Source organism: Schistocerca piceifrons, chromosome 1 (assembly GCF_021461385.2).
Source record: "Schistocerca piceifrons isolate TAMUIC-IGC-003096 chromosome 1, iqSchPice1.1, whole genome shotgun sequence".
NCBI lineage: Eukaryota > Metazoa > Arthropoda > Insecta > Orthoptera > Acrididae > Schistocerca > Schistocerca piceifrons.
Window position 1 is genome coordinate 337201315 of NC_060138.1, and position 17591 is coordinate 337218905.

General features: G+C 39.3%; 1 protein-coding gene across 1 annotated transcript in view; it reads left to right on the top strand.

Annotated features, from left to right (window-relative positions):
- LOC124797666 (guanine nucleotide exchange factor DBS-like) overlaps positions 1-17591 on the top strand; it is a 222900-nt gene that overhangs the window by 150331 nt on the left and 54978 nt on the right. Inside the window, exons 15-16 of the mRNA XM_047260803.1 lie at positions 8500-8685; positions 11700-11891. Of these exons, the coding sequence (XP_047116759.1) occupies positions 8500-8685; positions 11700-11891 (378 nt within the window). The remainder of the gene's footprint in view (positions 1-8499; positions 8686-11699; positions 11892-17591) is intronic.

Here is a 17591-nt window from a genome sequence, read left to right on the forward strand (position 1 = left end):
CTCCCAGCCACCATTGATGATTTGAAACGAGAAATAACAGCAGCTATCCAAACTGTTACGCCTGATATGCTACAGAGAGTGTGGAACGAGTTGGAGTATCGGGTTGATATTGCTCGAGTGTCTGGAGGGGGCCATATTGAACATCTCTGAACTTGTTTTTGAGTGAAAAAAAAACTTTTAAATACTCTTTGTAATGATGTATAACAGAAGGTTATATTATGTTTCTTTCATTAAATACACATTTTTAAAGTTGTGGTATTCTTTTTGAATCACCCTGTATTTCTAATATCCTGATCTCAAACAGTCATGAACATTTGCTTGATATCTTTATCCATTTTCTAGGTACAGAGGTTCAAAGTTACCCTATCTGTACATGTAAAATATGCATGTGAAATCCAGTGTGAGGTGAAAATGTAGTTATAAAGTGACATAGCATAGAGAAATATGCTGTGAAGTGTGTTCGTTATCGTCAGTAGGGTTCTGAGAACCCCATGTTGTAGTTGTGAAGTACATGCAAATTTTTTGTATGTGTAGAGACTTTTCAATCTCTTTTCCCACTGTCACTGTCGCTTCCCTCTCAACGTAAAAAAGTGTGAATTTGTTTGCACGCTAAAACCTTCAGTAGCATTTTTAAAGGTGCTGAGAAACATAGAATGAGGCAGCTGGTGCCCCACTTTTCATTCAGTGTCTTTTAAACAGGAACATATTCACCTGTTGTGTTTTTCTGCTGGTTGAATATGTTTGAAGAATGTAAGTGTTATTGTACTACAGTCAACAGCCTGGATATGTGTTGATCCTGCAAAATTGTTTCAACCAGCACACTTACTTTAATAAATTTGATGAGGTTCTTTACTAATCTGCGTGTTGTCCCACATAACGCAGAAACCAAACTCTCACTCATGTGGTTTTGGTGGCATATCTAGTTACCTTCTGAAATAAATCGGCCATCATGTGTTTTATTCTCTGTTAGCTGTAATAAACTGCTCCTTCTGTAGGGACAGCTCTCTAAAAAATTCAAGGCAGCTAAAGTGGTTCATCTCTTTAAAAAGATGAAATGAGTGATGTCAATGACTACAGACAAATCTTGATCCATTCGCGCGTATCAATGGTTCTTGAGAAAGCAGGATATTTCCGTAATAATAAGTTTCTGGAAAGCAACTATTTATTGAATGCTCTTGAGTTTGGCAATAACTGGGGTCCTACATTCATTTCCAAATGTGTATAATGCTCTCACTGACAGAAAGTGTACAACAAGATTACTACTTGATCTCACAGAGGCCTTAGGCATCGTCAGCTGTGAGTTATGTATGGAGAAACTGTTAGAGTGTGGAATTAGGGGAAAGTGCAATGACTGGTTTAGATCATATCTCACAGACAGAATACAAAGAGTTGCAGTCACCTTAAAAAGTTTTGGAAGCATGCAATCAAAGGAACAAATTGTAAAACAGGGCATTGCTTAAGTGTCCACACTTGGCCCACTTCTGTTGTTATATTTGTCTATGATCTGACTCCAAAATATTCAGAAAGGCCTACCAGGAATGTTTGCTGATGATACAAACATACAATATTCAAGTCACTGTGCTAATGATCTCTGTAACATCAAATCAGAAACAAACTCTGAGATGCTATGTTGATTAAACAAGAACTAAATATTATTGAATAAAGGTAAAAACTGTACATAAATTTTCACCTATCACATGTAGTCTGATCAAGGGCAGGTGATGTCATATTTGAAAAGGTGCGTATAAAGTACTGGGTAACCCTTAATTCCTCAGAAAGTGGATAGATGTTACTCTTCGATGGGTTTTGTGTGTGTGTATATATATATATATATATATATATATATATATATATATATATATATATATATATATATATATAATAGAGGGAAACATTCCACAAGGGAAAAATATATCTAAAAACAAAGATGATGTGACTTACCAAACGAAAGCACTGGCATGTTGATAGACACACAAACAAACACAAACATACACACAAAATTCAGGCTTTCGCAACCAACGGTTGCTTCATCAGGAGAGAGGGAAGGAGAGGGAAAGACAAAAGGATGTTGGTTGTAAGGGAGAGGGTAAGGAGTCATTTCAATCCCAGGAGCAGAAAGACTTACCTTAGGGGGAAAAAAAGGACTGGTATACACTCGCACACACACAAATATCCATCCGCACGTACACAGACACAAGCAGACATTTGTAAAGGCAAAGAGTTTGGGCAGAGATGTCAGTCGAGGCGGAGGTACAGAGGCAAAGATGTTGCTGAATGGCAGGTGAGGTATGAGCGGCGGCAACTTGAAATTAGCAGAGGTTGAGGCCTGGTGACCAACAAGAAGAGAGGATATACTGAAGGGCAAGTTCCCACCTCCGGAATTCTGACAGGTTGGTGTAAGTGGGTAGTATCCAAATAACCCAGATGGTGTAACACTGTGCCAAGATGTGCTGGCCGTGCGCCAAGGCATGTTTAGCCACAGGGTGATCCTCATTACCAACAAACACTGTCTGCCTGTGTCCATTCATGCGAATGGACAGTTTGCTGCTGGTCATTCCCACATAGAAAGCTTCACAGTGTAGGCAGGTCAGTTGGTAAATCACGTGGGTGCTTTCACACGTGGCTCTGCCTTTGATCGTGTACACCTTCTGGGTTACAGGACTGGAGTAGGTGGTGGTGGGAGGGTGCATAGGACAGGTTTTACACCGGGGGCGGTTACAAGGGTAGGAGCCAGAGGGTAGGGAAGGTGGTTTGGGGATTTCATAGGGATGAACCAAGAGGTTACGAAGGTTAGGTGGACGGCCTGAGAGACACTCTTGGTGGAGTGGGGAGGATTTAATGAAGGATGGATCTCATTTCAGGGCAGGGTTTGAGGAAGTCATATCCCTGCTGGAGAGCCACATTCAGAGTCTGATCCAGTCCCGGAAAGTATCCTGTCACAAGTGGGGCACTTTTGGGGTTCTTCTGTGGGAGGTTCTGGGTTTGAGGGGATGAGGAAGTGGCTCTGGTAATTTGCTTCTGTACCAGGTCGGGAGGGTAGTTGCGGGATGCGAAAGCTGTTTTCAGATTGTTGGTGTAATGGTTCAGGGAATCTGGACTGGAGCAGATTCGTTTGCCACGAACACCTAGGCTGTAGGGAAGGGACCGTTTGGTGTGGAATGGGTGGCAGCTGTCATAATGGAGGTACTATTGCTTGTTGGTGGGTTTGATGTGGACGGACGTGTGAAGCTGGCCATTGGACAGATGGAGGTCAACGTCAAGGTAAATGGCATGGGATTTGGAGTAGGACCAGGTGAATTTGATGGAACCAAAGGAGTTGAGGTTGGAGAGGAAATTCTGGAGTTCTTCTTCACTGTGAGTCCAGATCATGAAGATGGTATCAATAAATCTGTACCAAACTTTGGGTTGGCAGGCCTGGGTAACCAAGAAGGCTTCTTCTAAGTGACCCATAAATAGGTTGGTGTACGACGGGGCCATCCTGGTACCCATGGCTGTTCTCTTTAATTGTTGGTATGTCTGGCCTTCGAGAGTGAAGAAGTTGTGAGTCAGGATGAAGCTGGCTATGGTAATGAGGAAAGAGGTTTTAGGTAGGGTGGCAGGTGATCGGTGTGAAAGGAAGTGCTCCATCGCAGCGAGGCCCTGGACGTGCGGAATATTTGTGTATAAGGAAGTGGCATCAATGGTTACGAGGATGGTTTCCAGCAGTAACAGATATATATATAGGCCTTTAAGGCATACAGCAGAATAAAAAATTGTGCCAACCACAATATAAATAGAATACAACAAACTGCACATCACAAAAATTTGCAAAGGTACATGTTTCCAAAAAAAAAAAAAAAAAAAAAAAAAAAAAAAAAAAAATTTGCTGTCGATCCTCACCAATTTTTTGAGTATTGCCAGTACCTGATCCTTCCATTGTGTCCTCGGTTGTCCTTTTGGCCGTCTCCCAGCTGGTTGGAAATGGAGAACGTGGTTAGCGAGGGATCTACCAGCTCAGAAGATGTGGCCTAACCACTGTAGTCTCTTCTGCCCCAATATTTGACTGATGTGTGGTTCTCCGTACCACTGTTGTTCTTCATTCACATTTACCTTCAATGGTATTGTAGACGGCACATATATTTTTTGAAGTACGTTCCTCTTGAATGCTCAAATTGCTTTGCTTCTTCAGTTGTTGCTAAAGTTGCCCAGGTTTCACAATCATATAAAAGTACCAGCCATACTAATGTCATGTACAGCCGAATCTTGTTTTTTAGCTGTACAGTTGAATCTTGTTTTTGAGCAATAACAGCCAGGATTTGAATAGACTGTTTAGGCTGAAGAAAATGCGGTTAGCGTTTGTTATTCATTGCTGCACCTCTTTTGTCACTTCACTTTTATTGGTCAGTATGGATCACAGGTATTTGAATTGTCTTACTCATTTGAAGGCACACCCATCAGCAGTAGTGGAGGGGAGAGGAGTTTGATGTCACGAGACGACGAGATATTTTGTTTTACTCTCGTTCACTGCAAGCCCTATTTGTCTTGCATTGCAGAGGAATCGTGAAGTGTCAGCACTTACTTGCTTCTGGGTGTTGCCAAGGGTCACATCATCATCAGCAATTGCCGAGATTGTGTCTGTTGCCACTATATCCATTTCTCTGTTTTGACCAGTGTTGTGGCTTACTTTTTCCAAGGCCAATGGACTCCTTGTTGCAATCTATTTTGAATACCAAATGGTGATGATAGTTGGCTGTCAAATCTTGCTTGGCAAGTTGATTGGGAATAGCAAGCTGCTGTTAGTCGGATGGTGGAATGTTGAGTTGTTCTAATGTTTTCCATAGCTTGGAGCAGTCAGTGCTTTCATATGCTTGCCTAAAATCAATGAACAGGAAGTGTAGTTTTCGATAAAACACGTAAAACTTGCCTCAAGGCAAATATGTGAGAAGAGTTGACTGTCCAAAGATGAAGCCACACTAAGAAGTGCCTATAATTTCTTCAGTCAATGGTTTCAAGCAGTTTAGGAGCAGCATTGTAAATACTTCGTACCCAATCTCAAGTAGTGAAATCCCGTGGTAGTTGGACACTTATGTGGCATCTCCCTTCTTGAAGATTGTGCCTTTCCCTTCTTCAGAAATTTTTTCCACTGTCCAAAGTGTAGATATTAACCACTTAAACACCTCCATCAATGCTTCACCCCCCAGGCTTAGCATCTCAGCTATGATACCACTACTACATGGAGCCTTTTTGTTCTTGAAGGCCTTTAGCGCAACACAGATTTCTTCCTCTGATAGTTCAGAGATTTCCCCTCTATCAAATTGGAGTTTTCAACACTGTTGGGCTGCAATGGTTCAATAAATTCTCAATTTTTTTTTTTTTTTTAAATAGGTTTGCCTGCTCTAGTGGTGGTACCACTTCACCAATATCATTCATTAAAACCAATGTATTTTGACGGTAGACACCTCTGGCAAATCTTGAGGCCTGGAAGAAAGAGCATGATGACTGTGGCTCTTCGACTGCTGTCAACAGGTTTTTTTGGTGTTCCCGTTTCTTCCTCCTCATGAACTGGTCTGTTTTTTGCCTTGTCTCATAATATACTATTCTTGTATCATCTATAGGTTGCTCTAGCCATTTTGGCCTCCTCGCTGATCTGGTCTCTATGGATTTCCGACATTCTTCATCAAACCTAGGTTTACTTCTGTGTTTTGGAAGACAAACAAGCTCTTCATTTGCACTCAGCAGCACCATCCGCCTTCTACGTTGTTAGAATCTTCCAATGTTGTGAGATGTTCTGCAATTTTTTCTTGGTAGTGCTGTCTCACTGCTACATGTTTCAGTTTTCACTTGTCAAGATGGACTATCCTTTCTGCATTATTTTGCCATTTGGTGGACAGTTTCAGACGTAGTTTGGCTTCAACCAAAAAGTGATTGGAGTTCAAATCTGCCCTGCACAAGGTTCGTGCATGTGAGACGCTTCCATGATGCCCTCAGTCAACTAAAATATGATCGATTTGGTCCTTCATACTTCCACCTGAGGACATCCAGGTAACCTTATGTACTTCTGGGAAGTATATGCTTTTGATGGTCATTCTCATTATTTCAGTGAAGTTAGTTAGCCTGACACAGTTCTCATTGCTTGTTTCATGGCTACTAGCAGTGCCAATTGTTGGGTGATACTTCTTTTCTCTACCCACTTTGATACTGAAATCTCCTATTATCAGTTGGATTGAATGCCTAGGTAGTCCATCTACTACATTTTCTAGCTCGAGATAGAAATTGTTCTTTGTTTCTTCATCAGCATCTTCTGATGGGGCATGACAGGTGACTAAGCAGATCTTATATGGTTTAGCATTTAGTATAATAAAGTAGATGCAGCCATTTACTGGAGACCTTTTATTGATAGTGATAGATGATACCATTTAATTATGGACAGCAAATTCAACTCCTGAAGTCCAGGCTTGACTTAGCTCATCCCCTATCTTCATGACTCCGGAGATGGGAACTTGCCCTTGAATATATTTTCTCTTCCTGTTACCCACCAGGCCTCAACCTCCGCTAATTTCAAGTTGCCGTCGCTCGTACCTCACCTGTCATTCAACAACATCTTTGCCTCTGTACTTCTGCCTTGACTGACATCTCTGCCCAACCTCTTTGCATTTACTTATGTCTGCCTGTTTCTGTATGTGTGTGTGTGTGTGTGTGTGTGTGTGTGTGTGTGTGTTGGTGGGTGCGTGCGCGCGAGCGAGTGAGTGTATACCCGTTCTTTTTTCCCCCCTAAGGTAAGTCTTTCCGCTCCTGGGATTGGAGTGACTCCTTACTCTCTCCCTTAGAAACCACGTCCTTTCGTCTTTCCCTTTCTTTCCCTCTTTCCTGAGAAGCAACCTTGGGTTGCAAAAGCTTGAAATTTGTGTGTGTGTTTGTGTGTTTTTTATTGTCTCTATCAATGTACCAACGCTTTCTCGTTTGGTAAGTTACAGCGTTGGTATGTTGATAGAGACAATAAACACACAAACACACACACAAATTTCAAGCTTTCGCAACCCAAGGTTCCTTCATCAGGAAAGAGGGAAGAAGAGGGAAAGACGAAAGGATGTGGATTGTAAGGGAGAGGGTAAGGAGTCATTCCAATCCTGGGAGCGGAAAGACTTACCTTAGGGGGGAAGAAAGGACAGGTATACACGCGCGCGCGTGCTCACACACACACACACACACACTCACACACACACACACACACACACACACACACACACTCACACACACACACACACACACACACACACATTGCATTCCATTTTGGGTTGTGTCTGATAGAGAGATATTTATTATGTGGAAGAGAATAGTTAAGAATGAGGCAAGCATATCTACCACTGAACACCTATTTATGTAGCTCAGTATCTTGCCAGTACCTTATATATTGACTTGTCCCACATCTATTGGTAACAACATGAAGCAGGATTTCTGGGCTCAATAAAAATCAAATCAAATCACACTGAATGCTGTGTTCCATCCCATACAATCTACCTACCCTGTTGGATCCTCTTCTTTGCTGGACAACTGGTTCTGAAGACTGCAGGAAACTTCTTTTATTTTCCTTGAAAAATGCCATAATAACATTTTAAAATACTTTTCAATTCTCTAGTTTTTATATTTTATGTTATTCGGAATGGTTTTTGATGTTCAGTTAGATATTTTACGTAAGATTCTGGAAATATTTTACTAACTTCCCAAAGACTTTAAAAAGCTCTTAGTTATTGCACATTTCTGGATGTGCATGTCTACATCTTAAATTGTTGGCTCTTAGTGTTAATCCTTTTAAAATTTTTAATTTGTAACCTGCATGTCAGATAACACTGGTGAAATAAACGTCGTGATGTGTGTAAGCCTTTTAACTCCATCCCTTCCACTGAGTACCATCCTGGATGTTCACTGCTAGTATTTTAATATTAACCCACAACATCAGAATTGATATACTTCACTGTAACCAAGCTGAATAGATCTGAAAATAGCTGAAACTGATGATCATCCATATTACATCACAACTGTGCTCAAAATGATCTGTCAACAGTTGCTCCAATTATCAAAAGACATTATATCTGCCCTAATCGTGAAACATTCATTCTATATTAATTTCATTGTTTTGATCGTCATCAGAGGCACTGTCTCCTCATGTCATTGACCATCACATCATACGGTGGCTTTACAATACCATAATGTGTGTTTTGTGCATCACCATTTGCATGTGTACAAGAATGATTCAAAGGACAAATAATTAAAAAACAAAAAAAAAAAAAAAGATGGATGGTCTGTTCAAATGCTGTTACACACACATCTGTCATAAAGCTCATTTAGGTCTGGAGACATAATTTATTGTAAAATAACCGAGCTTATAAGATCGTTCCAATATGGTTTAATTTAGTAAAATTTAACATTGAACATCATGTATTTTCTCTTAGATGATTTAAAGCTCTGGTACCTTAGCATTCTGTTTTTATTCTTTTTTTGATTTGTTGTTTTTTCTTTCAGGGCTACAAACGTGAAATGCAAGCAAGTGACATGCAGTCTATAATACCTCAGGCCCTACTGGGGAAATCAGATGTGTTGTTTGGTAATTTAGAGGAACTTTATTCTTTCCATGGGGATGTTTTTCTGAAAGATTTGGAAAACTGCATCACAAGCACTGAACTTGTGGCATTGTGTTTCATACAGAGGGTAATGAATCAAAGGATACTTTAATAAATTAAATTAAAAAAAAGTGTTGAAAATATGCATAAAATACAATAGAAGCTGTCACACCCGTAAAGGACAAGTATGAGAGGTTTATCAAAACAATGATACTAGATGGAAAACTTATATTTGTTAGTTATATAATAAGGAATATCTATTAAGAACTTGTTTTATATACCTGACTTTCTTGTTTACTTTTTCAAGAATGTAGAACTCAGCAGTTTAATGTAGGTTAAATGTAGGGTAAATCACTAACCTATAGGTAACATTATATATAGCATTTTATTGTAATCACCAAATTTAGAAACTCTTCATCAGATTGTTAAACCCAAAATCAAGTTTTGAGTGAATGGAAAAAATGAGAAAGGAGACTGAAGGCAATATTATCAACTACATACATCAATAATGAAATTGGACATCTTTAAATAAGAACAGTCTTACAGGATGTGGACCAAACACAAACTGTAAATATTGAATAGCCAGTAAAGTTAACTGGCCAAGAAAAGGTGTCTCAAACAAATGAAATTATTATAGAATCTACAAAATATCAAGGCAGATTGCATTAATTAAAAATTCTGCATTTTCCAGTTGTAAATTTCTTTTGTTGAATCATATTCCCCAGAGTTAAAGATGGGGTGATACTGTATTCTTTAGCATTAACCTGGAATGCCGCACATGCTACCTTTTCAGAGAATAATGAGGGTCTAGGAAATGGTGATCTTGCTCTTACTATGATGCTATAACTGTAAAACAAATGATAGAAAGAAGAGTTTGTGTGATATGAAGAAGCACATATTTCCGAAACTGTTTTCAGTATTGAGGAAGAAATGTGTAGTGGAAAAATAATGAATGGTAAAGCTTACTTACATATAAAAATAAGTTTGTACAATACTTCTTTTGTCACAGTGTAAGAAATGTAGGAAATAGATTTTGTGTGGATATGAGTGAAATGAGTTCAGTGTGTGTGCTGTAGGGCACCAGCTTGGATTTGTTAATTAATGCAACATTCCTGTAGATGATAAAACAGAAAAATGATGAGTAGACAAATCAGCACTGGGTAAAAACAGTAAGAAAATAAACACAAAAACAAGTTTTCTCACTCTGATAACCAATATACAGACTTACAGCTTGAAAATGTGAGCTACCAGTATGATAGCAAAGGCTTTCATAAATTTTTCTTATTTGGTTATTTGCATATTCCGTGCTTCATAATGGTGACCTTCCCCTACAATACAGAGTGAGTCAGTTTTACAGTTATAGGACATCTCAGCAGATTATGTTGCATATAAGGGTGAAACGTAATGAACAGATTGAAAAAGTAATAAAAAATATGTAATAATATCACTTTATTGGAACAATTAAAAAAGAAAAAATGTTGCCAACATATTATAGGACCAGGTATTAATGTAGTTCTGAATAGCGTATTCAGCATAAGAGGAATGTAAAACACATTTCACCCTGTGAAATTAAGGTTTTGACATGTGTCTAAAGATGGAGGGCAAGGGATAATGTAAACCGCAGACACAATAGAGTTAGGCATAGAACCAAGAATAGAGGAAATGTAAAAGATAATACTAAGAAGGTCTTACTGTGTACTAGTTCTCCAAACAGTTTCACAAATGCAAAATCTGTGGGCAAAAGAATATTATAAGATTGGTATGTAAAACAGGGAAAAGCAAACAGTCGCTTGTAACAGATTGACATGTGGCATGCAGAAACATGTGCCAGAACATAGTATTTGCACTAGTTTTTGAGCTCATGCTACACAGGTGGGAATTGTCTGTCCAGCAAATCCTGCGATCTCACAATCGTCCTGGTCTAAACCTCCCCTAAACTTTTTCCAGCTGCCTCATTTTACCTTTCCCTTCTCCTACCAGCCCTTTTCCCAGCCAGGCAACCTATCTCCCTCCCCCCTCCCTCCCCCCTTGTGCCATCTTCTCCATTTTCCACCCCTTTCCCTTTCTCTCTTCCTTTCCTGTTTCCCTCTTCACCTCCACCTTTCTCTTCTTTTTCCTCCCTCCCCTTCTCTCCCCACAATCCTTTGTGTGTCTCTTATGTGCTCTACCCGCAGAATTCCTTTCATCTTGTTGCACAGCTGCAGAGTCACTTGTCGAAGGACATGCCTCACACTGTACTGCTGCCCTCTCATCACCTTTAGTGTCCTTCCCTACTTCCATCTGCCCAGGCAGCTACTCTCAACAATCAGTACTCTGTATCACTCCGGCTATGGTGTGTGTGTTTGGCTGTCTCGGCCGCTGTGGTGGAGCAGTTACAGGCGGTTCAGTCCAGAGCTGTGCTACGGTCACAGGTTCGATTCCTGCCTCGGGCATGGATGGGTGTGATGTTCTTAGGTTAGTTAGGTTTCAGTAGTTCAAGTCTAGGGGACTGATGACCTCAGATGTCATGTCCCGTAGTACTCAGAGCCATTTGAACCATTTTGGCTTTCTGCATGGTTGTGTGTGTGTGAGTTCGAAAGCTAGTGTACACACTATTTTCTGTTGTGTGTTTCTGTGCACAACACACCACTCAGCTACAGTGAGTGGTCACATTTTCGTAATTTATGTATTATTCTAGCCAGGAATTACCATTGTTGTTATTCAAAGACTGAGAATTACATGGTGCAACTGAGATGAGCTAGTTGGGATGAACTATAATTTTTTTAAATGAGTAGGAGGAGGAGGAGAAAAAATGTTGTTAGGCTGCTTTGGATATTTCATTTGTAATTTTACAGTAGCAAGTGAGGATGATTTCTGAGATACAGAGATGCCAGAAAGATTACTGTGGAATAAAAATGACAATGGCTCTGCTTACTGCTGCTTATTTTTATCAACAGTGTGCAGTCTCAAAAGCTTAACTGGTTCAGCTGACCACTCCAAAAGAAAAATGGGAGCATTACATTATCATTTGTCTATTCTTTGTAGCATTTACTTTTGCATTCAAATTTTTTTCTTATGTTTGTTAGATATCTTTCTGATATTGCATTACTTTGTTTACTGCAGCGTGATGCCTTTTACCGTCTGTACAGTTACTACTGTCAGAACATACCACGATCAGAACATCTAAGGGAAATGGTAGGCGAGAAAAACATATTTTTCCAGGCTTGTCAGTTGAAGCTTGGCCACAAACTGCCACTCGCAGCGTATTTATTGAAGCCTGTTCAGAGGATAACGAAATATCAACTGCTGTTGAAGGTAAGAATAAATCCAAGATGGTAAGAGAGCAGCTGTATCACTTTATTTACTGAAGTCTATCATGGGTTGTTTCTTGCAGCAAACTTATTGTTATTACTATTATTATTTATAATATACAGTGTGAGATAGCTAACTTTTTCAACTCAAATTACATTTAATCCATTAAAGACAATTGTAATCTGTTCTCATCTAGATGATTAGTGGCTGCTGACCCATGAAACAAACAGCAATATGTTCTCACAACTTCATTTGTAACACAAATACAGGCATCAGCTTTTCTTCCATAAAAAGCTAGTCTATTTTTGCCACCAGAATAGCAGATCTCAGTGAGACAAATTCAGCGATTTAACTCTTTTGCAGATCTAACAAGAAATCGTGGAATAAAAATACATTGAATATAGAGTTTTTGTGCTTTTGTTGCAGCTGTTGGAAGTTATGCCATTCTCCGAGGAAACTTGTGCTATCGGGTTAAGATACAATATCATGCTTGTGCATTAGACTTTACAAAGGTTTAAATATGTTTCATACCAAAGAAAAGATATATTGCTGGAAAGCCATATAGGCAGCATTAAGATGAGTCAGTCAGCTTATTTTAGCTTCTACAAAGTTCAAGAAATGGTAGATATCCATGAGAACATCTGATGCTTACAAAGGATTGTTAGCGACAAAATTACCAGTATTTGCAGAATAATTTTATATTTTCTATCAAACTAAAATTTTCTTTCCTTTTATTACATATTCAGTCATTTGCACACTGCTGAAAAAATCATTCGTTAAAATAATAATGAAGTAAATGAAACCAAAGATAATGTACAAAAGACAATGAATACATTATTATTTGCTGCCCCATTCCTGTGATGTTCTTTTTTTCTTTTTTTTTTTTTTTTTAAATGTATATTCAACATGAGAACCATTTGCTTGATGAAACTTTCATACGTGGTGAACTCACTGTTGTCAGCATATCTGGAGTAATCTCTTTAAATGCAGCAGTGATTTACTCTTTCATGTCCTTCAGTCATTGTAGCCTCCTTGCAGAGAACATGTTTAACATGACTTCAGAGGAAGAAGTCTTAATGGCATCAGGTCTTGTTGGTAACCTCTGAATAAGACTACCTCTTCCCACTCACCAGTTTGGAAATAAGCATCTCTTGCTACTGAAGAATTATGGGTGGGAATCCATCTCATTGGAATAAAATCACTTTTTCTAACTACAAGGTTAAAGTATTAACCAGTTATTTGTGCACTACTTTGATAAATATACCATTAAGGGCTCATCGTGTGCTGTGCTGTTCTGTTATGAAACACCTCAGAGTCACACTTAACTGTCATTGATTGAAAACTAGATGAAGCCAATGTGGGTTTTCTGTTGACCAGAATTGCATGTTTCTCAAATTTACATTCCTGTTATTTGTGAATGTGGTCTTAGCAGTGAAGAATACTTCCCACAAAACTCATTTTTCTGGAGAACTATGTGACAGTATTAAAAATGTTTCTTCACTGCCTTGTAGCTGTTGGTGTCAAGAAATTTGGGATAGGTAATATTTATGTCTGTGAAGAGTACGCAGAACTCTTCTTTGTATTTGACAAGAAATTACTTGCAGCTTTATTGCTGTAGGTGCAAAAATTGCTACTTCTGCAGCTTTGTTTGTACCAGTATTTCTGTGTATATGTTATAGTGGAAGTTTCAACAAAAGTATACCATCACTGGTAATAATGCACCTTCACTGGCCCATTAAGTGTAAGTGGATTACTGATTCCAGTTCTGACAAACAATAAACACTGGCTAGGGATAGTGCACTATCACTACCTTCACTACCAACAGGTAAGGAATGTGAACCACGGCTGTAATAACAAAACAGTCGTACTTTAAAAGTTACATTTATCACCTGTAGTTTGAAAACATAGTCATATTATGTAAAATTCATTTATTGCAGCAAGGACTTGAACCATGGCACATTGAGTTGCACAACACATTTTTGTTTTTGAAAAGCATCTCAAAGTCTGACAGTTGCACTTGAATCCCTGGCCACGTCCTGTTGACTGAGATGTCACAACTGTCCGTAGGGCAACAGTTTTCTCTACTGGAACTACCTCCCCTGAGAGGGCAAGTACTGAACTGGGACCTGAAACAAAATGTTGTAATTGCAGTTGCAGTGGCATATCGTATTGTCCCTTCCATAATTATTTAAAAACAAACAATTTATTACTGTGTGTATAGTAGGCTCAGAACACCATCTCTTTTCCCGATTTGGTAGAAGCCATCGGCCGTTGTCTTGAGGATGACACTCAAGATCAACCTAGCATCTCCTCTTCATCTATCAAAGTCAGGAACTGGAACTCACAGTACAGCCCATTTCCATTGTTGGAAAGCAGCGATCTGAACAGTGGTACATTCTTTGCGCTTGTTCTTCTAAGCACTTGTACGCTTTAGTTTTGTGTTTCTTAATAGCACGAGTTATCTCATCTAAATCAGTCAGGCAGTAGTCATTATCATCACGAATACTTTTTCTCTGTCCTCAACCTCTATTTCTGTTGGTACATTATCCTCCTACAATGGAGATTTACTGTGATCATTATCTTGCAATGTTTCGGTCCCTGTCTCACTGCTAACACTCACTTTATTAATTAAATTTTCAAGGTCATCCTCAGAGTGAACATTCATCAGTGCTTCAAGAGGTAAACTTGTTGAAGACAAACCATGTTTAGGAGGGCAGCCAAACATTGCTTCATACAGAGATCTTTTAATTCCAAAATGTACCGTGCTATTCTTCATTAGCTGCACCGGTCTTAATGCACGGCTCCACCATGCATGTTGTGCTCCTGCACCCATGTAGTTAGCATATTTTCTATGTGTTGATTTGCTCGCTCTATGCTGCCTTGCTTGACTGTGTCTGGGTTTACTGTGGACGATCTTAAAGTTGTGCCATAATTCAGCTAAGCTGCTCATTATTTTGTTAACGAACTCTCTACCACTGTTAGACTACAATACTGAGAGAGCGCCTAACAATGTAAAAATGTCAATAATGTTATTACATATCTCTTCATGTTTTTTGGGCTCCAGTAGCTTGTGAAACAACGAATTTAGTGAGGTGGTCCTGATAAACCATTATGAATTTGTAATCTCCATCTGGTTGCGATTGGGAAGTCAATGAGATCAAATTGACATCTGGAATTTAGCTCCTTGAACAGCATTGGCTTCACTACTATTCCTTTTTTCTGACCTTTCTACTTTTCTAAACAAGGCTCATACAAACTAGGAAAAATATGGACATCTCTGTATGTTATATTACAGAACTTTGACTTCAGACATGTCATCATTCTGTCGCATCCACTGTCGCCAGTCATTACACGAGCATCATGCAGAATATCGTACAGTTCTTCTTCATAAACATAGTGTTTAATCTTACCTTCTTCAATTATAGGTTGTATTAATTTGGTTACTCCATTCACTCCAGCACTTCATATCTCTTCAAAAACTTGTAGCTGTTGTCATCCCTCTTTCGTGCTGATTTTAGTGATTTAGCCTTGCTGATAAGTGACTCATACTTTTCTCTGTCCATGAAGACAGAATTTTAACTGAGAATTCCCCCTTCCACTCTAAGATGTTTATAGAACTTCACTGATTCAACCATAGCTGCACTGATGTAAACCGTAACTGCACTGCTGTCAACCATAACTGCACTGCTGCCAACCATAACTGCACTGCTGCCAACCATAACTGCACTGCTGCCAACCATAACTGCACTGCTGCCAACCATAACTGCACTGCTGCCAACCATAACTGCACTGCTGTCAACCATAACTGCACTGCTGTCAACCATAACTGCACTGCTGTCAACCATAACTGCACTGCTGTATAACATAACTGCACTGCTGTATAACATAACTGCACTGCTGTATAACATAACTGCACTGCTGTATAACATAACTGCACTGCTGTATAACATAACTGCACTGCTGTATAACATAACAGTAACAAGCTGATGACAATTACATTCATGCTGATGCATGGTAGCATTGTTGGACGCACTGTTAGTAACTCGGGAACAGCAATAGTACACCTTCACTAGTGGATAATATACTACTGTACACTTTCCCTAGCTGAGTACAGTGATGGTTCATCATCACTAGTGGATGTGTTTTTTTCAGTTTATGGTAAGCTCACACTGATCATTTTAGTGATGGTGTACATCCACTAGGGAAGGTTTACGTTCCCTAATCTCCACTTCCACAATAACATACACATTTCCTTGAGGAAAAACTTCTAATCTCTCCAAGTTTTTGATAGTATTAATGAAGGTAGTATGAGTAAGATACTGAGTACTGGGGAAACGCTCTGCATACAGTTCTGCTTCTCTTGATTCAGTTTAGTATCATTTGCCATAAACTAAGGTCATGTTGACCAATTCTTCATTATTAAATGGTGTTGTATTACTGAAAATGGTTTATGCATTATTAATGATTCAACATTGTGAATGATTTACAAGCAACATGCTATAAATATGTCACAGCATTCCTACAATAAACCTGATCTACGAGGTCTGTTCAAAAAATTCCAGAACTTTGTCCGCAACATTTTTCTACACTTATATTGTACTTACTGTGCATGGTCATCTTCAAAATACTCTCCTCCACAGTTGATACACCACGCCCAACACCATTTCCACTTCTGGAAGCATTCTGGTACGCCTCTTTCTGGATTGTGAAAGGCCCCATCTGCAAATTTTCTTTTATCTCATCTATCATTGCAAATCTGTCCTGTCAATGGGGTTTTCAACTTTGGAAATAAAAAAGGTCCCCAGGGGCCAGATGTGGAGAGTACGGAGGACAAGGCAGCACAGTGGTTTCGTTTTTTGTGCAATAGTCGGGCACCAACAGGGTTGAATATGCAGGTGCGTTATCATGATGCAAGAGTCCTGAATTGTCTCACCACATTTCAGGCTGTTTCCTTCTCACATTTTCTCGCAGGTGTCAGAGCATGTCCCGATAGTACCACTTATTAACAGTTTGTCCCCATAGCATGAATTCATGGTGAACTAATCCCTCAAAGCAAAAGAGAACTTACCATAATGGCTTTGACATTTGACCTGACCTGACTTTTTTGGTCTTGGAGAACCTTTGTCAACCCGTTGTTAAGATTGAACCTTGGTCTCACCATCATAACCATAGATCCATGTCTCATCACCAGTTACGATTCTCTTAAGGAACATCTCATTTTCATTTGTGCGATCCAAAAGCTCTTCACAGATTGTGAGGCAAAGGTTTCTCTGGTCTTCACTCATAAGCTGTGGGACAAACTTGGCGGCAACATGATGCGTTCTAAGATGCTGTGTTATGATTTTGTGACATGATCCAACTGAAATGTTACATTCTTGTGCAATCTCTCGGACAGTCAGTCTTCGATTGGCACGCACAATTTCGTTGATGTTCCTGACATGAGTGTTGTCAGTAAAAGTTGAACTGCATCCTGAATGAGGGTCATCTTCAGTTTCCATCCAGCCCTTTTTAAACCATGTGAACTATTCGTAACACCAAGTACGGCTTAAGCACTCATCATCGTAGGCTTCCTGTATCATATGGTGTGTCTCTTTAAAGGTTTTCTTGAGTTTCATACAAAATTTAATGCAGGCTTGTTGCTTCTCTAAACCTGCTGTCTCGTAATTCACAAACTTTGCGACACACCATTCCACTCAGTATAGC